Genomic DNA, 25,291 nt, shown 5'->3' with positions numbered 1-25,291 from the left:
AACATTCTCAAGAATCGACCACATATTGGGACAAAGCTAAACTCAACAAATTTAGGAGCATAGAAATTATTTCAAGTATCTTCTCTGAGCACAATGGCGTGAAACTAGAAACCAACCACAGGAAAAGAAATGAGAAAAAACCTACTACATGGAAACTAAATAACATGCTACTAAAAAACCAATGGGTCAATGAGGAAATCAAGAAGAAAATTAAAAACTACCTTGAAACAAACGATAATGAAGACACAACCTCTCAAAATCTATGGGAGGCCGCAAAAGCAGTGCTCAGAGGGAAATTCATAGCAATACAGGCCTTCCTCAAAAAAGAATAAAAATCCCAAATTGACAACTTAACCCTCCACCTACCTAACGAATTAGGAAAAGAGGAACAAACCTAAAGTCAGCAGAAGGAAGGAAATTATAAAGATCAAAGAGGAAATCAATAAAATAGAGATTCAAAAAATAGAGAAAATCAATAAAGCCAAGAGCTGGTTCTTTGAAAAGGTAAACAAACTTGACAAACCCCTGGCTAGACTCACTAAGAAGAGGAAAGAACTCAAATAAAGTAAGAAATGAAAAAGGAGAAATCACAACGGGTACTGCAGAAATACAAAAAAAAAACATAAGAGAATACTATGAACAACTGTATGCCAATGAATTTGACAATCTAGAAGAAATGGACAACTTTCTTGAATCTTACAGCCTGCCAAAACTTAATCAAGAAGAAACAGACCAACTGAACAGACCGATCACTAGAAATGAAATTGAATACGTCATAAAAACACTTCCTACAAATAAAAGCCCAGGACCAGATGGCTTCACAGGTGAATTCTACCACACATACAAAGAGGATCTGGTGCCCATCATCCTTAAACTTTTTCAAAAGGTTGAGGAAGAAGGAACACTCCCAAAGACATTCTATGACACCACCATCACCCTAATTCCAAAACCAGCAAAGATACCACCAAAAAAGAAAACTATCAGCCAATATCTTTGATGACTATAGACACAAAAATTCTCAACAAAATTTTAGCCGTCCAAATTCAACAACATATCAAAGAGATTGTACACCATGACCAGGTGGCTTCATCCCAGGTGCACAAGGATGGTTCAACATACGCAAATCAATCAACGTCGTACACCACATTAACAAAAGAAAAGTCAAAAACCACACAATTATCTTTAACAGATGCAGAAAAAGCATTTGACAAAGTCCAACATCCATTCATGATCAAAACTCTCGCCAAAGTGTATAGAGGGAACATTTCTCAACATAATCAAAGCCATATGACAAACCCACAGCAAATATAATACTCAATGGAGAAAAATTGAAAGCCTTCCCACTAAAATCTGGAACAAGACAGATGGGCAAATCTGGATGCCCACTCTCACCACTGCTCTTCAACATAGTTTTGGAAGTCCTAGCCACAGCAATTAGACAAACAAAAGAAATAAAAAGCATCCAAATAGAAAGAGAAGAGATAAAACTGTCACTGTATGCAGATGACATGATACTATACATAGAAAACCCTAAGGACTCCACCCAAAAACTACTTGAACTGATTAACAAATTCAGCAAAGTAGCAGGCTATAAGATTAACATTCAGGAATCAGTTGCATTTCTGTATACTAACAATGAAATATTAGAAAAGGAATACAAAAATACACTACCTTTTAAAATTGCATCCCAAAAAATCAAATACCTCGGAAAACACCTGACCAAGGACATAAAGGACTTATATGCCAAGAACTTATATAAAACATTCATCAAGGAAATTAAAGAAAATATAAAGAAATGGAAAGATACTCCATGTTCATGGATTAGAAAAATTGATATTGTAAAAATGGCCATACTACCCAAAGCAATCTACAGATTCAATGCAATCCCTATCCAATTACCCATGACATTCTTCACAGAACTAGAACAAACAATCCAAAATTTTATGTAGAACCACAAAAGACCCAGAATTGCCAAACCAATTCTGAGGAACAAAAACCAAGCAGGAGGCATAACTCTCCCAGACTTCAGGCAATATTACAAAGCCACAGTCATCAAAACAGTGTGGTACTGGTACCAAAACAGGCAGACAGACCAATGGAACAGAATAGAGAACCCAGAAACAAACCCTGACACCTATGGTCAATTAATCTTTGACAAAAGAGGCAAGAGCATAAAATGGGAAAAAGAAAGTCTATTCAGCAAGAATTGCTGGGAAAAATAGACAGCTGCATGCAAATCAATGAAACTAGAACACACCCTCACACCATGCACAAAAATAAACTCAAAATGGCTGAAAGACTTAAATATAAGACAAGACACCATCAATCTCTGGAAGAGAACATAGGCAAAACATTCTCTGACATTAACCTTACAAATGTTTTCTCAGGTCAGTCTCCCAAAGCAACAGAAATAAGAGCAAAAATAAACCAATGGGAACTAATCAAACTGACAAGCTTTTGCACAGCAAAGGAAACCAAAAAGGAAAACAAAAAGACAACTTACAGAATGGGAGAAAATAGTTTCAAATGCTGCAACTGACAAGGGTTTAATCTCTAAAATATACAAACAACTTATACAACTCAACAGCAAAAAAGCCAACCACCCAATTGAAACATGGGCAAAAGACCTGAATATACATTTCCCCAAAAAAGATATACAGATGGCCAACAAGCACTTGAAACAATGCTCAACATCACTGATTATTAGAGAAATGCAAACCAAAACGACTATGAGGTACCACCTCACACCAGTCAGAATGGCCATCATTAATAAGTCCACAAGTAACAAGTGCTGGAGGGGTGTGGAGAAAGGGATTCAATGGACAAGGGCTTAATCTTTAGGATATACAAGCAACTTACACAACTCAATAGCAAAAAAGCCAGCCACCCATTGAAAAATGGGCAAAAGACCTGAATAGACTGTTCTCTAAGTAAGATATACAGATGGCCAACAAGCACATGAAAAAATGCTCAACATCCCTGATTATTAGAGAAATGCAAATCAAAACTATCATGAGATATCACTTCACACCAGTCAGAATGGCCATCATGAATAAGTCCACAAATAACAAATGCTGGAGGGGTTATGGAGAAAAGGGAATCTTCCTGCACTGTTGGTGGGAGTGTAAGCTGGTACAGCCACTATGGAGAACAGTATGGAGGTAACTTAGAAAATTATACGTAGAACTACGTTATGACCCAGCAATCCCACCTGTGGGCATATATCCGGACAAAACTTTCCTTAAAAAAGACACATGCACACGCATGTTCATTGCAGCGCTATTCGCAATAGCCAAGGCATGGAAACAACCAAAATGTCCATTGACAGGTGATTGGATTAGGAAGATGTGGTAAATATACACAATGGAATACTACTCCATTTTTTACTCCATAAAAAAGAATGAAATAATGCAATTTGCGGCAACATGGATGGAACTAGAGACTCTCATACTGAGTGAAATAAGTCAGAAAGAGAAAGATAAATACCATATGGTATCACTTATAACTGGAATCTAATATTCAGCACAAATGAATGTTTCCACAGAAAATAAAGTCTAGAGAGTAGACTTGTGGTTGCCCAGGGGTAGAGGAGGGAGTGGGAGGGATCAGGAGCTTGGGGTTAACAGAAGCAAACTATTCCTCTTGGAATGGATTTACAATGAGATCCTGCTGTGTAGCATTGAGAAATGTCTAGATACTTACATTGCAACACAACAATGGGAGGAAAAAGTATGTATACATGTATGTGTAACTTGGTACCCATGCTGTACAGTGGAAAATAAATAAATAAATAAATAATTTTAAAAATTAAAAGAATGTACAGGAGTTCCTGTCATGGCTCAGTGGAAACAAAAGCTTAAGATCCATGAGGACACAGGTTGGATCCTGGCCTCACTCAGTGGGTTAGGGATACAGCATTGCCATGAGCTGTGGTGTAGGTTGCAGATGTGTCTTGAATCTGGTGTTTCTGTGGTTGTGGTGTAGGGAAGCTCTGATTTGACCCCTAGCCTGGGAACTTCCATATGCCATGGGTGCAGCCCTAAAAGGATTAAAAAAAAAAAGAAGGTATATATACATATACATATACATATATATATATATATATCTGAGTCATTTTGCTGTACAACAGAAATTGACACAACATTGCGTATCAGCTATACCTTAATAAAAAAAATAAACAAATGATGGTGAAATCTATTTGAATACCCCCAAATTTAACAGTGGTTTTCTCATGGTAGAGGGAGAGCTCACAGTTGTGATTTTTGTTGTTATTGTTTTATTTGATATTTCTAAATGTTTTGTGTGACTTTTGCAAAAAGAAAAAAGAAAAATCACAGTGTTGCTGATGACATGACTATGTAGATTTCAGTTAGGTAATGGCCACAGAGCCACAGCCATTCACCTTGGTCTGGCCCGCACCTCTCTAACAGCAGTGGTCCTGGGTCAGGTGCAGGGTTGGGTGTGGGGGGCCCCTTCTCTTTGAGTGCTGTATGGGTGTGTTGTTATGGCATCTTTAGCTGGGCTCCAAGTTCTATCTGGACTTAGGCCCTGGAGACTGGAGACATTCTAAAAGCATTAGTGTCTCTAAAGGCAACATCCAGGACACGACCCTCCTCCTCTGCTCAGGCCCCTGAGCAGATCTGGAGAATCACTACAGACAGTATGGATGTGAGTGTTCCCCCACACCACTCAGTTAACCATGTGCTAATTCAGATACATAAATAATAAATTCTTTGAGAAGATTGAATGAAAAGACCAAAGATGAATCATAAAGTAGGTAAAGGAGATGTTATCTCAAGGCTTAGAATAGATAAAAATTTGGCCATGGAAAATGCCTTTGACCTGTGGCTGTTGCTGTTTTGTTTCCCTCTTCCGGGAATCTGAGACTGTGATCAGTTGGGTGCATATGTGATGGCTCTTAGTATGGAGGACTTGACACGCAGTGGGGAAAGGTGGGGATGGCCATGTACTTGTGCAAGGCAGTGGTTTCTCGCTCATTTCTGTAGCCTGGCCAGGGCAGATCCACCTCTGGCTTCAGGTCAGGGTCAGGTGTGCTCTATGGCTCACCTCCGGGGGGGTCCAGATTTTTAAAACCACTTGAATTGCATTTTTTCTTTCCACAGTTTTTAATTTTCTAGGGTGTTTTTATTTATTCAGCACTTGCTGCCTGCTTCCATCTCATTGGTATTGTGAACGCTGTGATGGTAAATGTCTTTGGGGCTCACAGGACAGGAGTACCTGCAGCTGACAAAAAAAAAAAAAAAATCTCCAACAGAGGTGGGGCCAGAATGTTCTCCCAAGGGAGAAGCAAACAGATCTGGGGAGGGAAACCAGACAAGGCTTCAAGGATGATGCTGGGAGTTGGGTCTGGATGAATGAATAGGAGTTCACTAGTACATGAAAGGAGACGGGAGTCACTGCCCATAGGAGTAGAATGTGCCAAGGCACAAACCCATGATACCATCTCCATGCTCAACTTCATATCATCTTCTGTAACTTTTATCACTTTGGTTTCTTAAAATTTATTTTTTAATAATTTATTTTAAAATAGGAATTTTAAATAACTCCTAATGATATTTGTGATGGCTCTTATCTAATAAAAATCGTTTTGGCTTTATTATTTAAAGAAAACAAAATGGGATGCTAGTCACAGGTTCTTAATTGCGTTGCTCAAATGCACAGAATGCTGTTTTAATTGTATGCTCTGTCTGTGTTCCTCTGTCTAGATTAAGTTTGACAGTGTCGAGGTGTGTGTCTGCTGTGAAATGAAGCACCAGTTGTCTGGCTGCAGCAACCTTGGGGAGACACTGAAGCTGAACCCACTCCAGGAGGATTGCAATGCCGTGCGGCTGACCTTGAAGGTGACCCAGGCTCCACTTGCTCAAGCCTCCCATCCCATCTTTAAAACATCTAGGAAAGTTTTATTAACTATGTTCCTTTCAGTTCTAAGTTCAACTACTAGGTCAAATGCAAGAGGGAGTATCTTTCCCGGGAGTGTTTTTAACAATTATAGATTTCCACTTTAAAGGTTTTGCTTGCTGGGTTTTCCATTTTCATCCTTTCACTGCCTCTGACATCTGTGAGGTAGGGCTGAATGGTTGAAAGAGGTCTTTACAAATGTGGATGTGATGCATGCTACTGCTTTTCTAACATTTTTGCTTGTTACACCATCAGGGAACAGATGGGTATTTATTTTGCCTTTTAAATGATATTTGGAGAAAGAAATTTTACAGTCTCCCATGGCAATCTATTCCTGTGGACAGCATCTGATTTTTTAAAAAATGATATGGAAAATTGTTTCTATTATTCCTTTCCTTTTCTTCCTAAAAGTTTTTCCTACTCCTGAATGTCAAAATCAGCCACTTAAAAATGCATATGAACAATGAACCGAATTCATCTCCTCTTTTCCCTGAAACTGAACTGCCAACCTTTTGAAAGATGTGGCTGCAGTCCAAGGAGCCCTTGGTTGGTGGCAAAATTGTATTTATGACATGTAGGGTGCCTGTAGTGCATGTACAGGGGGTAGAGTTGGGCTCCAGGGGGCCCCCCTGGGAATCCAGAGAGATGGAAGGCTCCTTTCAGGAATGGGAGCCTGTGGCTCGTCCTCCAAGGGTGTCATGTTGACAGTGGTGACCAGACTGGTGAGCTCCCTGTTAACTCCAGTGCCCTAGGAAACTGGTTAGCAGGTGAGCAGTGCCTGCAGAGATAGAGTAAGCACCTAAAGCCTGTGGTGGGAGGGGGCCTGGCCCCTAGCACCTGCCTTGTTTCCAGGGAGGATGGCCCCCCCGTTCAGTGGTCCCAGCAGCCCACCAGAGTGGCAGATCCAGGAGGTCAGAGGAAGCCAGAATGCAGTAGTCAAGGGCCCATCCTCTTGTGTACAAAGTGTTTTCCATGGAAATCCCCTCCTATTCCTAGTCTGCTGCAGCTTTTTTTTTTTTTTTTTTTTTGTATCATGGTGAATCTTAAATTTGTCAGAGTGCTTACTGTCTCATGTTGCATACAACCAGTTTCCGTCTTTTTTTTTTTTTTATGCTTTTTAAGGCTGCAACTGAGGCACATGGAGGTTCCCAGGCTGGGAGTCGAATCTGAGCTACAGCTGCCAGCCTGTGCCACAGCTACAGCAACACAGGATCTGAGCCATGTCTGTGACCTACACCACAGCTCGTGGCAACACTGGATCCTTAACCCACTGAGCAAGGCCAGGGATCAAACCATCATCCTCGTTGTTACTAGTTGGATTCATTTCTGCTGCGCCACAACAAAACCCCCACAGTTCTATCTTAGTGCCTCTGGGGCTAAAGCCCACCAGTGTCAGCTCTGCTCACTCTGAGAATTTATTCTGCCCACTTCTAAGTCATCTCCTCAAACTGGGCACCTTTTCCTTCCCTACTAAAAAAGATGTAACGAGTCAATAGGTCATTGTAATTATAGTGCAACCTCCACCCCGTGGAAGTCACATCTCTCTCCTGGCTGGATGGATTGGAGGGATTTGGCCTGCTCCCCCAAGACATCTGCCCTCAGGGGGTCCCTCCAGCCCCTGAGGAGGTGACCATGGCTTGGAACAGTGATGATGCTGTTGGGTCAGTAGCCAGGCCTAGGTCGAGCAGGTGAGCTTACAGCCCTCCCTTGTCCTTTGTCCTGGTGCTCTGACAAGGAGACCACATGGGATGGGGTTGCTTGAATGGGCTGAAGTGGAGAATACTGAAGAAGTTCCAGCCAAGGCTGGGTGCCTCATTAGTGGTCCATCCCCATTTATGTTCACAGTGGTAAAGATTGAAAGAAAAGAAAGACTAAATCAAACCTCTCAATGAATTTGCTTCCAAAACTTGAGTAGCAGTGGGGACAGTGGTAAAGATTGAAAGAAAAGAAAGACTAAATCAAACCTCTCAGTGAATTTGCTTCCAAAACTTGAGTAGCAGTGGGGACTGTTGGAGCTGGTGAGAGGAGGCAAGATTTATGACTGAGGTGGAAGGATCAGTAGTGAGCAGCCTGCCCCTGCCCCCAAACTGAGGGCCTGGAAAGGGAGCAGTGGCTGTAGGGGGAGCTGAGTGTCATCGGAGATCAGAGGACAAGAGACTCTTAGAAGTAAGAGTCTGTTCACTGCTGTCCCCCAACTTGGCTGTTTTCCACAACTGTTTTGGTTATTCCAAGCAAGGCATTTGCATTTCCATATAAATTTTGGAATCAGCTGATCAGTTTCAATGGAAATATTGCTAGGATTTTGATTGAGATTGCATTGAATGTATACATCAATTTGGAGATAACGAATATATTCATGGTTTAGGTTATCATTTATTTATGTCTTCTTTGATTTCATCAGTGTTTCTTTTTTTTTCCCCTCAGTGTTGTGTAGTTTTTAGTATATAGATCATAACATATTTTAGAGTATTTATGCTTAAAGTATTTTATGTGTACTGGTGCTCTTATTTTAATGATGCTTTCAAATTTTTTCTGAATTTTTTAAATGGAGAATTGCTGTATAGCACAGGACGTGCTACCCAGTATTCTATGATAACCTATATGGGAAAAGAAACTGAAAAAGAAAAAAAAAAAACTATTGTCTCTTGTTTATTTGTGGCAATAGAAAATTGATTTTTGTTACTGATCTTGTATACTTGTGATCTTGCTAAACTCACTTACTAGTTCTAGGAGCTCTTTCATAGATTCTTTTGGATTTTCCATGGAGGCAGTCATGTGATATTGTCAAAGAAATGCCATTGTACATCTTCTTTTCCCATCTGGATGCCTCTGATTTCTCTTCCTTGACTCCAGGAGAGTGTCAGAAGTGTGAGAGCATCTGTCCTTGCCTTGTTTCTGATTCTAGAAATTGAGTTTGATGTTAGCTATGAGTTTTTATAAATGTCCACTCTCTGGTTGTGGAAGTTCTCTCCTGTTCCTAGTTTTCTGAGAGTTTTTATTATGGTAGATGTTGGATTTGTCAGAGTACTTTCTGCATCTGCTTAGATGTTCATATACTTTTTTCTTCCTTAGTCTGCTGATTGTCGTGAATCACGTTGACTTTTTTCTATCTTTTGTTTTTTTATGGGTGACCTGAGGCATATGGAGGTTCCCAGGCTAGGGGTCCAGCTGCCGGCCTATGCCACAGCCACAGCAATGCAGGATCTGAGCTGAATCTGTGACCTACACCACAGCTCACGGCAACGCCAGATCTTTAACCCACTGTTTGAGGCCGGGGATGGAACCAATATCCTCATGGATACCAGTTGGGTTCGTTAACCACTGAGCCACGATGGAGACTCCAATCACGTTGACTTTTGAGTGGTGAACCGGCCAACCTTGCATCTCCAAGATCAATGCCACATGGTCATTTTTTTTTTTTCCTCAGCTCTATTGAATCTGCCCATGACTCTGTCCAAGACATTCTTCATTTCTGTGACTTTGCTTTTTATTACTAGCATTTCCATTTGATTTTCCCTTAAAGCTTCCATCTCTCTGCTAAATTCCCTATCCGACCTTTTCCACTGGAATGGGTCAGACTACATCTTCCCAGGTGAGAACATCCTCCTGTCTCTCTGTCTTTGCTTCATTCAGATTAGCTGGTTGTCCTGTGCCCTTGGCTGTGGGATGGGACCAACTTGAGATGTGAATTTGCAGAGTGCCCAATGCCCAATATCTTCTTGCTGTAATGGCAGGGGAGATGCTCTTTTTAGCTTTCTGCATCCTGAGCAGAACCTGGAGTTCTTATCCATAAATTCAGTATAGAATTTTTGAGGAACACATTTTCTCCCTAGGGGTTTTTAGATGATGTACCACTCTCTTTTGACATTGAGTATTGCTATAGAGAAAGATCTTAAAATCAGCCTAATGCTCTCTTCCTTTTTGATATGTGATAGTCATCAATGTTGTTTAAACATGTTTCTAACTCTACATCCCCCTAGTCCTAGTCCTAGTGCCCTGGTGGTTGCTTAGGGCCATGTGAGTGAAATATACAAGGGTCACTTCCAAGCCTAAGTGTTGGGACCTGTGGTGTGAGATCCTTCAAGGCTCTCCTTCCCTCTGGCACAGTAACTGGAAAATCAGCCTGGGTGTCTATAGTGGGCAGGGGCCCCATGACTTGGCCATGTGTGCCCATGTCAGACACATAACATGAGTGAGAAACAGACTTGCTATTTTAACCGTCTGAGACTTTGGGGGTGTTTTTTTTGTTTTGTTTTTGTTTTTTTTTTTTACCATAGCATAATCTAGCTCATCCTATCTGATACAAGGCAACATTTTTTTGGTCCAGATATCAATGGTGTTTTTAAATGGTCAAGTCCAGAGAGTTCCCATTGTGGCTCAGTGATAACAAACCTGACTAGGATCCATGTGGACATGGGTTCAATCCCTGGACTCGCTCAGTGGCTTAAGGATCTGGCTTTGCCCTGAGTTGTGGCGTAGGTTGCAGACATGGCTTAGATCTGGCGTTACTGTGGCTATGGCGTAGGTCAACAGCTGTGGCTCCCATTCAGCCTCTAGCCTGGGAACTTCCATATGTTGCACATGCGGCCCTAAAAAGCAAAAACAAAACAGAACAAAAAAACCATCAAGTCCATTAAGTTCATATGATATGTCTTGACACCGATTATCAGTCTTCCTCAAATTTCCAGGTACGCTTTCAGCCTATGAGTTTGCACCTTGCTTTATTTCAGAAAAGTTTTCTTGAACTATACATTGGAATTTCTGTTTTCTGTTTTCTTATTTTTAGGATAACTGTGCTTTCCTTGGACTACTCTTACCTGTCTTTCATCACTGTCATTATCTCTAGTTTTTAAAACTTTTTCTTTACCAGCTCCATTTCCTTAAGCCTCTCCTCCTGGTCTTGTTTTCTGCAGTGAGTGTTATCTTCATTCACTGTTTTTGGTGGGATCTCGAGTTTGGGCAGCTCACTGCTCAGACTGTTTCTTTGTCCTTTATTTCCTGAGCCTTCATATCTGTGCTTCAAAATCTTAAACTGTGGCCTTCTCTAGCTAGTTAGTTAATTACAGGGGAGTTTTCCACATAGTTTAGTCCTTTCTTGGATCTTTTCTGAGGTCCATGGATCCTTCCAAGCACTAAGGGCAAGTCCTAACTCTTATCAAGCATCAGGCTCTATTTACGCAGGGTTTAGCGTAATTAAGGTTTTGTCCTTCCTTCAAATAAATATGGTATGTCTTCCTCTGAGATTCACGTAAAACTGTATTCCAGTTTTCTTGTAAGCAGTGGTGCAGTCATTTTTCATATGCTCATTCAAGCCAGGCTGTGTTTGATGACTCACCCACAGTGAAGGGGCCTGGGGTGGCTTCTCTGTGTTAATAACCCTCTCAAAATGCACACGGGTGGCAGGAGAGGAGCCACTGTGGGGAGGGGCGGCTGGAGCAGATTTCCTTGGGAGCCCCTTCTGTTAGCTGCAAACATTCTTGGCACTCAGCGTCGGAAAGGCGTGAGTGGGAATGTCACTGTGATTAATTTCACGTGCTTGCTCTTTTTTGGTCAGTAATTAGAGCAGGTTCGTTGGTCTCTTAATAGTCTGATTGGAGGCTCCGGTTATCTGATTAGTAACACCCCATGCCTAAATTTCCATATTAAATGATAGATTATCCGTACTTTGTATCTAATGAGCTCAGTTTGTGCCCTGGAAATCCCATATAAATAGTTTGGGAATAAAAGCTCCTTTGATTTGAGTGACTTTGGTCTGACTACTTAGTTACCTCCCCCCACCCCACCCCCATTACTCATGATGCCTGGAAGGTTGTACAGGCACTGGCCGTCATCAAGGAAATGGAGCAGAAAATGATCTTCTTCCTGGCTGATGAGAAATCTGGAACCAGAACACGATGGGGCTGCTGCCTCACTGGTCCCTCAGATTGTTTTTGGTGGTTTGGAAGCTCTCAAGTCCCCTCTTCCTTGATCTCTTTTCAGCTTTCCTGGCCATCTCTTATCCCAGATCTGGGGGACAGACCAGCCTTTCTCTTGAGGGTGTTGACAGTCTCATACATAATGCCTTCTGTCTTGTAAAGTTTGCTGCTCCACTCTGAGGGGCATGAGGCCAGGGGAAAGAGCACAGAAGGGACCCAGAACCCCATTGTGCCCTGCAGGGATTTTCAGAATTGTAGATCTGCATGGAGGGAGCATCTTCTTGCCTATTATGTGGCTGAAGGGAACAACCCAGAGGAAGGCCAGCCAGCTCCTCCTGGGTCCTGGGTCCCTGAGCAGCTCTGGTGGTGGGCCGGTCTCCTCGGACCTCAGAATCTTGGTCTTCTCCAAGACTTGGGTCCCTATTCCCTGATGGCAGAGCCTTCTTTAACAAACTAAGATTTCAGCATCTGCTCTCCCAAAGCACTGGACAGTGGTGGGAATGGCTACCACTTGAGGCCCCTTTCCTGATAAGGTAATGCCTGGGCTTTTAGAATATTAACTGACAAAATAAATGATAAAAAGACGTTTGGGTAGTTTAATAGTTGCCTTTGCCAAGTCAAACCCAGCACAAGATTGTGACATATTTTCTGATCAGTATTAACAGAATTTTTTAAAAGGTTACAGAAATTGGAATAGTTAAGTTGAGATGGAATATGCCTCATCATGTGTCGATATTGTGTTCATCCCAACTCTCATTCTTTGCTAGATCCCAGAATGTCATTCTGGTCTTATTATAATGATGTAATTCTAACTCAAAAGCGAGGTAAAGATCTCTCTTTGCTTATAGGTTTCATGTACCTGGTCCAATTTATTGAGCCATAGTAAAGCAAATTACCCACAGAAATGTTATCAATGGACAAGGAGATAAGAGCTTCCCAAGAAATCAATCATTATTGAGTTTATATGCTTTCTTATCTTCTCTTGGAGATACTTTATCTTTGTCGCTAAGGAGGTTAAAGAAAAAAAAATGAGGCAAGACAATTTCCTAAAAATGTAAGGACCTGAAAAATTAACTCATCATTTAGTCTTAAGTTATTAAGCATATCAAAGGAATAAAAATGGTTTTGAGAGTAAGTGAATTCTGGAGTTCCTGTTGTGGCGCAGCAGAAATGAATCTGACTAGGAACCATGAGGTTGCTCAGTGGGTCAAGGATTGGTGTTGCCATGAGCTGTGGTGTAGGTCGCAGACACGGCTTGGATCCTGCATTGTTGTGGCTGTGGTGTAGGCCGGCAGCTGTAGCTCTGATTAGACCCCTAGCCTGGGAACCTCCACATGCCACAGGTGCAGCTCTAAAAAGCAAAAAAAAAAAAAAAAAAAAAAAAAAAAAAAAAAAAAAAAGTGAATGCTAATATTTTGGGACAAAACACAGATTTGACTGGCATTGTGAAATACCACACACACACACACACACACACACACACACACACGAACACATACACACACAGTACTCACCTGCTAGACGTGACCTTCCCATTTTCTGAAGTGGGCTGCCACACATAGCAAGAGAGATCTTGTATCTCTCTACAGCTTTATTTTCACCCCTAGGTCTGAAAGGGGAGGTCCCTCTGGCTAGGTGGGATCCCAGCATAGATGAGAAGGATGTTAAATTCTCACTATCCCCTTAGCAACCACGGGCTCCATGTAAGGAATGTGGGGAGAGAATGAGGTCTCCCGGCCATTGAGCACAGCATGGCAAGGCTGTCCCCACTGTGATAGGGATGGGTGATCTTCCTGAATGGCCTCTCTGTCCCTGGCTTCCAAAACTCCTGAAAGTCTGCCTCCCTACCCTCTGATTTTGGTGACATCATTTTCCTCTTTATAGTTGTGGGATGTAGTCAGTTTCATGGGATGTCTGTACTCACAAACCCATGTAGCATCTTTGGAATAATCATAACAGGACAAAGGTTCCACCCAAGAGGGCTGTGACTTATCCATTCCTGCTGAGTTAAAACCAGGTCCAGGAGACTCAGATGTTGAAACAGAAGTATTTCTAGTGATATATTTATAGCAGTCCTATCCTCAGGGGCAGTGTGTGTGGTCGACCTTGTCGGACTGGTTACCTCTCACAGTCCCTCAGTGCCCTCAGAACTGTCTCTGAAATCGGTGAGTTTTTTATTCATTCATTCACTCAGTAAATGTTTTGAGCACCTCTTCTGTGCCAGTGTTGGACCTTGGATGTTCAGAGATAAAAGGCACAGAGTCTGCTCTCTCTGTCTAGTGGGGGAAAGTCACAAGCAAAACATACTGTTACCGTGTAGTGCAGTATTTCCAGGAATATAGTGACAGGAAATTAAAATGTTCAATGATGAGAACATTTTCAGTCCTCTGCTCTGTCTTAAGGGAGGACCATTATTTTGCCAAGTGGAAAGATGAATAAAATTTTATGTATGTGCAGGTTATAGGGGTAGGTTAGCTATAAGAATAGAATTGGTAGAACTCTACCCAGTATTCTGTGATAATCTATGTGGGAAAAGAATCTGAAAAAGAATGGATGTGTGTACATGGACAACTGAATCACTGTTGTACAGCAGAAATGATCAGAACATTGTACATCAACTATGCTCCAATAAAACTTTTAAAAATAACAAAAAGAATTGGTGACATCTAAGAGACTAAGGAAGTGAAAGACATGAAGAAACATTTAGATTCTGTTGCTGAATGATTCTAAACACACTCAGCTCCGAATACAGGGATAACATGACATAGTGTCTGGCCATACACACATTTCTAATTATAATGAAATGTCTGAAGATCTCTACAAAAGATGTCTTAAGTTTTTCCAGAGAAAAATCTGTCTATAGTCTACTCCAGATTCCAATGGCAAAACCCAATCTATTATACATTCCAGTGGGAAAACCCAAAGGGTATGTATGATTGGCAATTTCCAGATGTTAACATTCTCAGCAGTTCACGTTGACAGCTTGATTTTGTGCTGGTGACCTCCTGGGAATGTTACCATTGGCATAAAATATGTGTACTCCAAAGATAAAAATCAGTTTGTGGAATATTTAGCAAGATATTCACCATTTTACTATTAAGAAAGTGAATCTTGGAGGCTAAGTTTCTTGCCTAAGACTGTGTAACCAATTGGATGAAGTATTTCTATAAATTCCCATTGTGTTAGTCACCTTTCCTCTCAGCATTTCACCTGATAAAGAGTCATCATAATAATGTATCCAGCAAAAAGTCATTTGTTCGTCCACCTTTCAGTGTATCTTTCTCTAAAGAACTTGAATGAAATAGATTCCTTTTTAAAAAAAAAAAAAAACTTCCTCCATTAAGTTCCTCCCATATATTTCCTGTCCCACAGTTTTCTAACCTTGAAAACTTAAAACTGCTTTCCTTTGTCCCATCATTTCTCTGTGAAATGATTATCCTTTGTTGAAGATGCCATAGAAGCTGGGATTCGTAACTGCCATTTTTAGTTCCTCCTGGTTTAGGTTTGTTCCATGATGTGCACTGCATGCATGCATGCATTATAAACTGTCTCTTGAAAAAAGAAAATGTGTTTGTGTATATATATATATGAGTTTTGACACCTGTGGAGCCATCACTGCAATCAAGCTGGTGAATGTATCCACAGACCCCAGTTACCTCTGGCTCCTTTTTTATAGGTAATTTTGTTCATTCACTTCTCCTTCTGCCAGCTTTATGCAGGAAAAAAAAATGTGTGTATATATATATGTATATATATGGAGAGATTTATTACAGGACTTGGCTTACATGGTTATGGAGACCAGCACCCCACAATCTGCTGCCCATGAGCTGGAAAACCAGAAAAGCAGGTTGTACAATTCTGTCCAAATCTGAAGGCCTGGCAGTGGGAAGGACCTGGGATGTGAATCCTGCTTTGAGTCTGAAAGCTCAGGTTCTAGGAGTGGCAGTGTCCAAGTGCAGGAGAAGGATGTCCCAGTCCAAGCAGAGAGAACAAATTCTCCCTTCCTCTGCATGTGTGTTCTGTGAGGGCCCTCAGCAGATTGGACGATGCCCACCGTCCCTGGGCATCTTCTTTACTCAGTCTGCTGACTCAAACGCTAATCCCTTCCAGAGGCACCTTCACAGATGCACCCAAAATTAACGTTTTACCAGCTCTCTGGGCCTCTCTTTGCCCAGTCATGTGGATGCTGAAACTAACCATCAGTATAAGGAAAAGCCTGTATCACACTGGACGTTAAGGAAGAGTATCAACCAGTCCTTTCTAGACAGCTCTAATTTCTGCGTATGTGTTATATAAGAGAGCAGAATGAAGACTTCTGAGTCTGTTCCATGAGACCCTCTAGGAAGCCACCAGAAGTCATCCTCTACCTCAAGAGTGTGCCCTACTCTGAACAACAAGACTGAGGGGTCAAGTGGCTGGTGGGGCAGGTGTAGAATTGATTATGGTGCCAGTGGGTATTTCACTTGGGAGAGGGGTGCTGCAGACCCCTACAATCACTGTCGGTAGGAGCCTCTTATTATTTGAAATGGACAATGGACACTTTTAAGTTGGCTCTGCAACACAGCCTTAAGATGTCCACTCCTTCCTCCTAGACTGCTGCCCTGGACCCTCTCCAGGTGGACATACGGATCTATCATCAGAGCCAAAGGGCTGCTTCCCGGCGGGACCCTCAGACCTGGGTGTGGTACTGCACGGGCAGGTCCCCTCACTCAAAGACCCGAAGTGTTGGACACATTCAGATAAAGACCCGCAAAGAGGTGATCCCTGGCCTCCTCCTTGGCTGCAGAATCTCTGCAAGTCTAGCACAGTCTTGATGTCACGGTCTGAGGGGAGGGTTGTGACTTGGGCTCGCAACACACTATTTTGTCTGGGATGGTCCCAGGATAGGTAATAATAGACCTAATTTCTACTCTCAAACGTGCCACAGTCGCTCTAGTCTCTGCAGAAAAGCAAGAACTCCAAGAAGAGCCCGTTCGCCTTGTTTGGGGGCAGCAGGTAGCAGACTACTGAGGACACTTGTGATTTCTGTACACAAACTGAAGGAGACAGCATGGAGCCCACACCTGGAGAGTAGAGGTTATTTCTAAAGCATTTAGTTGTTTCCAGGGCTCTAAATTAGTACATGGATGCTGGGAGGAGGAGGGTACTAAGAGGAAATTATGCAATGCAGGAAATGTTTCAATAATAATTTAATGATGAGGCCATTTGAGAGAGTAAAGCTGGCAGAAGGAAAAGTGAATGCACAAAATTACTTGTAAAAGAGGAGCCAGAGGTAACTGGGAGTCTGTGGATAGATTCACCAGCTTGATTGCAATGATGGATACACAGGTGTCAAAACTCATCAGATTCTGTGCTTCAGATATGTATGCTTTATTGTCTATCAGTGATACCTCAAGCTGTCAAACATCTTGGTGACAGATGAGTGGCAGGTGTAGAAGGAAAGATAAAATCAAAGACCAGAAAGATGGAGATGGGCTAGTATAGGAATTCAAAGATCTGTTTAGGGACCTGACTTGATTCAAAAATTGACAGGCACTGCTTATGGAAACTTGAGGAAGGCATAAAATAATTATGGCAGAGCTAAGCAAAGTTGCTTTAAATGGCTTAATATCCCCAGGCCTTAGTGGAGATGCTGAGATGAGAGGGGCCACAGGACAGTATTTGATTGAGGTAGCGGAATATATATATATTCTTTTTTAGATTCTTTTATCTTATAGGTTATTACAAGATATTGACTATAGTTCCCTGTCCTATACAGTAGTTCCTTGTTGTTTATCTATTTTGTATATAGTAGTGTGTATATGTTAATCCCGAACTCCTAATTTATCCCACCCTCCCTTTCCCCTTTGGTAATAACAAATTTATTTTCTATGTCTGAAGGTCTATTTCTCTTTTGTATATAAGTTCATTTGTATCTTTTTTTTTAGATTCTACATATAAATTGTATCACATGGTGTTTGTCTGACTTACCTCACTTAGTATGGTCATCTCTAGATCCATCACATTGTGTTCCCCACCGTGACCATGACCCCAGTGAGGTCTGTGAGGCAGACTTTGTCACTGACACCTTAAAGATAAGAACATGACTCCAGAACCTGCAGGGACTGAGCTGTGGTCTTGTAACTACTGGTGGCTCCAGATCTCTGTCTTGAATGCCAGCTCTGGTGCTTTCTCCACTACCAGTGTGGGGATGGGAGGGGACAGTGGTGGGGTGGCCACAGCCATAGGGATGTCTCTGCTCAAACAGCAATGCCCTTGGCAGGTCTGGCCCTGTCCACCTTCTGTCATATCCACCCTGCAAGACGGAGACCAGGCCAACAGATGGAAAAGTCTGGGGATAATGTGGAAAATGCCACCCACATTTGTCCACTTTCATCACGTTTACAATATTTGCTTCAAAAATCAAAACTGCCATGAGGTACCACCTCACAGTGGTCAGAATTGCCATCATTAAAAATTCTACAAATAACAAATGCTAGAGAGGATGTGGAGAAAAGAGAACCCTTCTACACTGTTTTGGGGAATATAAATTGGTGCAACCACTGTGAAAAACAGTATGGAAGCTCTTCAGAAAACTAAATATAGAACTACCATATAATCTAGCAATCTCACTCCTAGGCATATACCCAGAAAAAAAATTATAATGCAAAAAGATACATGCACCCCTGTGTTCATAGCAGCGCTATTCACAATAGCCAAGACATGGAAACAACCAATGTCCATTGACTGAGGAATGGATAAAGAAGGTGTGGTACATGTATACAATGGAGTATTACTCAGCCATAAAAATGAGTGAAATAACATCACTTGCAACAACATGGATGCAACTAGAGATTATCACATTAAGTGAAGTAAGTCAGAAAGAGAAGGACAAATACAGTATACTAATCTTTAAAAAAATATATATTTTATATTATATTTATAAAATATATATTATATTTTTACAGACCCCCTGAGACCCCAGCCATGTCTTTTTCTCTCTGTGTCTGAAATTAGAGGGTGTCCACGGACAGCCTCTCTCCTGATATTGGTTTTACTGCTCCCCCACATGTTTGCATACTTCGCTAAAATTTGCATAAAATTGAAAATAAGTGGTACCATAAGCAGTTTTCCATTCTCACCCATTGTGAAGTCTTTTGATGTTTATCCACATGAATTTGTATGTAGCTTGCCTTCTGTCTTTTTAGAGCCTGTATGGTTTTGCAGTATCCAAATGTTCTGCCATTCGCTTATCTAGCTCATGTTAATGGGCAAGTTGTTTCCAATTTTTCGCTGTTATAGCAGCCCTAGAATGTCATGCACTCCTTAACATATGCTCATGTGCTGGGTCTTCTGAGTGGGCATACTTGCCAGGATGTAAGGAAAGAGCATCTGGCCTTTTACAAAACAATTTCCTTTTCTCTGTGAAGGGTGACGCTGACTCAGATTCCCACTGCCAGAGAAAGAGGTGCCCTTGATCCAGCCACATCCACCAGGACTTCTTGACATATATCCTTTTGGACTTGTCACGTATTGTCAACATATTGGCTGTTTGTGCTTCTCATCAGTGAATTGCCTGTTTTGTCTGTTTTCCTATTGGATTCTTTGTTCTTTGTCCTAAATGATTAACTTAGCCATAAAAATCTCACACACTCTGTGACTTGTCATTTAGGTTTTTTTGGATGTCATTTGTCAGAGAGAAGTTTTCAGTTTTAGTGAAAATTCATTTCCTGTCTGACATGTCCTTTCTGTGTTGCGTTTAAGAAATATTTTCCCACTTTAGGGTCATACAGACATCCTGGGGTTTGTTTGTTTGTTTGTTTCTGTAAGTTTAAAAACTTCCTTTTACATTTAGTTCATTACTGTACTGAGGGCTTAATTATGCATGTGGTATGAGATATGGATCTAATTTTATTTTATTTTTCACAGGTACTCATCCATCATTACAGCACAGTCTGTGGTCATTTAATTGTATGGCCATGTATTCAGTCTCTGTATTTGAACACATTTATTTCTGGGTTCTCTTTTCTTGTTCATTGGTATATGGCTTGACCCATTATCAATATCACATTGTATTAAATACTATTTCTTTATTAGGCTTGTATTTGGTAGGATAAGCCCACACTTTGTTCTTCACAATTATCTTGTCTATCCTTGGTCCTTGGTATGCCCTCTATCTCTTGGCCTTGCCCTCCACGTCTCCCTTTGCCCATCCCCCCTTTAATAGACACACGTGCGTGCACAGCCATGCACTAAACACACACAGCCATTCACTGTAAATGCATTGCATTTTTAATTTAGTTTGCTGAGAATGGTCATTTTTGGTATATCTTTATACTTATGTATCCTTTTGTTGTGCTTTTCAATAAAACTTATTTTTGATATAGAGACTTCACCATCCTTTCTAAGATACATTCCTAGATGTCATATAGTTTTGTTGCTTTGAGGAAAGTAGAGTTTTTTAAAGTACATTTTTTTATTTAAAAATGTTTATGTAGAGAAATCCATTTACATTGTTCATTATCTTGTGTCCAGTTACTACTGACTCCTTTTACTCTAACAGTTTGCCTGTAGATTGTTTGAGATGTTCAGTTTAATGGCTCACATTGTCTGGAAATAATGAGAGTTTGCTTATTCCTTTCCAATATTTACACTGATTGTTGATTTTTCTTCATTTTCCTGTCTTCTCAGCCTGGCTGTGGCTCCAGCACAGTGCTGAATGGAAGCTGAGACAGCCATCCTTGTCTTCTTCCTGATTTTAAAGGAAACATAGTCAATAATTATGAATAGGGTTGTTGAAATTTTCTAGGACTAAATAGTGCTTTCCAGGTTAAGGAAATCCCATTGTATTACCATTTTCCTTAGAGTTTACAATTCAAGAGTCTTAAATTTTAGCCAATGCTCCGTCTGGAAATACACACTTAATAGATGCAGCGTTTGCTAAAATGTATGTGTATGACTATGTCTATTTGTATATACATAAATATATACATACACATCTGTGTGTGTACAAGCGTATGCACACACACTTATCTGGATAGATGCAGAATTTGCTAAAATTTCACTCTTTAATATAAATATTTAATATCATGTATAAATACATATGTGTATGTACATCCACAATACAACCTTGTCCTCTTACTCTCATGAGTGACATTCATGGATTTCTAATATGGAACCATTCTTATATTTCTGGGATAGAAGTCACAGAGTTTTCATCTGATTATGAAAATCTCTTTATCTTTTATTACGGATTTTTCATCATTACTTATGTCATCTTCCCCTTTCTTATTTTTTATTTTAATGATTTTTATTTTTTTCCATTATAGCTGGTTTACAGTGTTCTGTCAATTTTCTACTTTACAGCAAGGTGACCCAGTCACACATACATATATACATTCTTTTTTCTCACGTTATCATACTCCATCATAAGTGGCTAGTTATAGTTCCCAGTGCTGTACAGCAGGATCTTATCGCTTATCCATTCCAAAGGCAATAGTTTGCATTTATGAGATAGGTTTAGTGCATATTTTTTTTCTGGAAAAATGGCCCATTTTATTAAATTTTTCAAAGTCTTTGACATGAAGAAATTAATTATGTCTCTTTTAATTTCTTTTGTTTCTGGTTTATTCCTTTTCTTTCTGTTATTCAGCCTTGCCAGAAACTTGTCTATTATGTTTTTTCCCCCAAAGAACAAGCTGTGGATTTTTTGATTCTCTCATGTTGTTTTTTTTTTTCAAATTTCATTAATTTCTGCTCTCATCTCCATGTATTCCTTTCTTCCAAATTCTATTTTCTTTTTCTCACTTCTTGGGCTGAGTGCTTTGTCATTTCAGTCTTTCTTCTTTCCTCCTGTAAGCTGGAAGATGTTATGTGTCTCTCTAATTGCATACCCCATGTTTTGATGTGTTATCATGTTTCATTTGGTTCTGAGAATTCTCTCATTTTCATTATGATTTATTTTTCAGTCACTGAGGTATTTTGCAGTGTGTTTGGAATTTGCAGGTGTATAGAGGGTTTGCTTGGTTGCCTTTCCATCATTTGTAGCCAACATGTACCGCGCTGTGGTCAGGTAACCTGATGTGCCTGCATCTTTGGTATTGGTTTGCTGAGTTTTGCTTTGTGTCGGAGTTTGTAAGCAAGTTTTGGTAAAAGTCCCACATAACTTGTTAGTACAGGTTCTAGTACATGTCTGCTAGACCTTGCGTGGGGTTTGGCTCTTTGTCCTCACTAACTAGTGGATGAGTCTGGACAGGTATGTGAAAACCTCCATCTGCAGGGACAGATATGTCCCTTTATATTCTGCTGCTCTGGGTTTCCTTCTCTCTAAGTATTCTTAAATTGATCTTCTTTATAGACTCCTCTTCCTCCTCCAGAATTAGGACCTGATTCTAGGTTCTAATCCAGACCCTCCTCTCTCTTTGCCAAGCACACCCTCGCTGGGCAAGCTCACCTGCCTCCCCGCCATCATGCCCACCTCCATGCTGGCCACTCCCCAATCCAAGACTCCAGCCCAGGTCCATGCAGCTGCTCGGCAGGTGTCTCCATGCAAGAGGGCCTCATCCTCCAACTCAGTGGACTTCAACTGAGCTCTTCCTTGCTGCCCTCCTCCAACTCCAAGCAATTCTGCATCCCCTGTAGTCTTCCTATCTTGGGAATGGCCACCCCTTGCTCTGACCCAGAATGGCTGATTTTTCTCCTTTATTCCTGCCTGTTAATCACCAAGTCTCCTAAGAACCTGCTCCCCGACTTCACCTGCCCCAGGGAAGCCACTTGTGGCTTGGCCCTGCCCATCTCGAATATTTGTATATTCAAAACCCTTGAACACCGAAGTGTTCCTTCATTTATCTTTCAACAGACTCTAGAGGGCATTTAAGGAAAATGGTCTAGTCTGGGCAGCATGAGCCAAAGACACATGTTGTTACCTTTCAAGAAATGTTATCATACCAGTTAAATTGATATTGGAGATGTTACTTCTTATTATAAATTATATCCAAGTCCCCAGGAGGCCAAAGGCTCATTAGATTGTTTAAATGTTTTCTGTGTGTCAATCAGTATTTCCCACAAGTGTCTCTTCATTCTTTTTCACTTCATACTTAATCTGCCTGGGCTTTAATCAAACTACTTTCACTCACATTTAACCTCTGATGAGGAGATAGTATCAAAACAAGTGGCAGCCAAATAGAATTGGCAGAATTTCTGCAGCACCAGGACGCAAGTTTAATCCCCGGCCCGGCACAGTAAAAGATCTGGCGTTGCTACACTTGCAGCCTAGGTCACAACTTTGGCTTATATCTGATCCCTGACCTGAGAACACCATGTGCCACAGGGCAGCCAAAAAAGAAAAACAATCAATCAAACAAACAGAGTGCCAGCCAGACAGAATCTCCAGGAGGCAGAAAATAGCAGAACAGTAAAAGGTAGGCACACGTCAGAATTCTTTTCTCCCATTAGTTGAAAGAGGAGCAACCATGTAGAATCTGTTTAGACCACAAAAGGGCCTTCTGGAGGGGGCATCTGATCACTCCTAGTGCTATTTAAGCATTCATGAGAAATGTCCTCTGCTGGATTCATACTCTGGTCTCTGTGTTTTTAATCAGATGGAGGTACTCCAGTGATAAGCCATACGTAGTAATCGTAGGTGATGTTTATTGAGTCTTGCTGTGTACTAGGCATTGCTTAAGCCCTTCTTATGAACTAATTTCACCTTCACAACTCTGTGAGAGGTAGGTATTACTATTCCCATTTTACAGATGAGGACACTGAGGCACAGTGATATGAAACAGCTTCCCAAAACCACGTGGATCGTATCAGTGGAGCAGGGATCCTTGGCCCGGCTCTCACCGCCATCTGCGGTGGACAGTAGCTATGCTACCCAGGACTGTGGCTTAGCCACAAGCCAGCTTACACACATGCTTGGAACAAGCTTAAGCCCAGCAAGAAAGTGGTTACCTTCTGAATTACCAAAAATTTGACTATATCCACTAAGGTTTTTTTTCAGTGTCTTGAAAAAATTCTTAGGAAATGATAAACCACAAATTCATGTATTATGTAGGAGATAATACTCCTTGAACAGAACTTTTATGATGCATAAATTCCCTTTACCAAGTAGGCCAAGTGAAGGGCTGCAGCAGGGTAGGGGTTCTGCCTGTGAACTAGCCTGTGAAGAAAAGTTCTCGCTTTATAAGGTGGTGGTGAAATTCTGTGGCTCCAGTATTAGGTGTTTCCAATATTAGGTGTTCCAGTTCCCAGACTCTTGGGAAAGGGGAATTTTCCTTTTCTTGTCTGCTGAGTAAAATGTCAGTAAAGTCGCCTTCAGTTCCACTTTGTCATGCAAGGGATAAATTGTTGCGTGTGATAAGTGGGAAAAGAAGATACTAAATTGACATTGAGCCACAAGTGATTTTGGACCCTTGGACATCGACTGCCTAGGGAGGGAGGGCACACCTCAAAACTCGGGGTAGTATCTGAAAGCAAGTTAGCTCCATAGATGTCTTTGATTGAGGAAACTGCAATCCAGAGTCCTCATTTGCAGGCTTTGCTTCAAGGGTTGCAATTGTCTTCTTTTTCCTTCCAAAATCATGCTGGAAATACGGTCTGCTACATTTTCGTCAATCTTATATATTCCTGCTTATATCTAAATATGAGAAGCATTTTCTTTTTCTTTTCTTTTCCTTTTTTTTTTTTTTTTTTTTTTTTTGGCTATCAAGAGAGTACTTTTAGAGTTCCTGATGTGGCGTAACACGGTCAGCAGTGTCTCTGGAGCACTGGGATGCAGGTTCGATCCCTGGCCCAGCAGGGTGGGTTAAGGATCCATGTTGCTGCACCTGAAGCAACCGAAACTCAGATCTGATCTCTGGCCCAGAAACTCCTATGCCATGGGGCTGCCAAAAAAAACAGTAGTTTTAACTGTAGATTTTTCTCTTATAAATAGTTATAATCAATTGCTTATGTACTAAGGAGAGAGAGTCTAAGAAATATTTTAAAGTGATTAAAAATTTAGTTAACATTTGAAAATAATTAGTATAAATACAGATAGTTATTATAACTGTTAAATACCTGAAAATGCTTCATAATGTTTGTAGATAAATAACCCCCTTATTTTGGCCATGCTGGTCCCCAGGATGGGCATTATGAATGCATGTCTGAGTTGACTGAAATAAAAGCATGCATGATAACCAGTCATAGAAAACAGCAGAATAAATGGTACCCAACATTCTCTGAGGCTGGTGACTTCCTCTTCTGTGTTTCAGAACTTCCCAGTAATGAGATAACTGGACATTACATGCAGCTTTGCACACCCCTGGCAGAAGCTCTCCTGGGAAGGTTCCTTTTGCCAACCCTCAGGAGTTCATTTACTTCAGTTTCAAATTGAGACCAGTCCATACCTCACAGATGAGAAAATCAGGTTCCAGAGCAATGAGGAGACTCTCAAAGCCACATACCCAGGAGGAAGAGAAAGGGGCTGGAGGCTTCTG

General features: G+C 41.0%; 1 protein-coding gene across 1 annotated transcript in view; it reads left to right on the top strand.

Moving 5' to 3' along the window:
* The window catches only part of FAM189A1 (family with sequence similarity 189 member A1), a 471,973-nt gene that overhangs the window by 397,765 nt on the left and 48,917 nt on the right, over positions 1-25,291 (top strand). Inside the window, exon 4 of the mRNA XM_021098812.1 lies at positions 5,727-5,861. Coding sequence (XP_020954471.1) covers positions 5,727-5,861 — 135 coding nt within the window. The remainder of the gene's footprint in view (positions 1-5,726; positions 5,862-25,291) is intronic.

The sequence above is a fragment of the Sus scrofa genome, chromosome 1, assembly GCF_000003025.6.
Source record: "Sus scrofa isolate TJ Tabasco breed Duroc chromosome 1, Sscrofa11.1, whole genome shotgun sequence".
In the NCBI taxonomy this organism is placed as follows: Eukaryota; Metazoa; Chordata; class Mammalia; order Artiodactyla; family Suidae; genus Sus; species Sus scrofa.
This window is presented reverse-complemented; position numbering and strand designations above follow the sequence as displayed.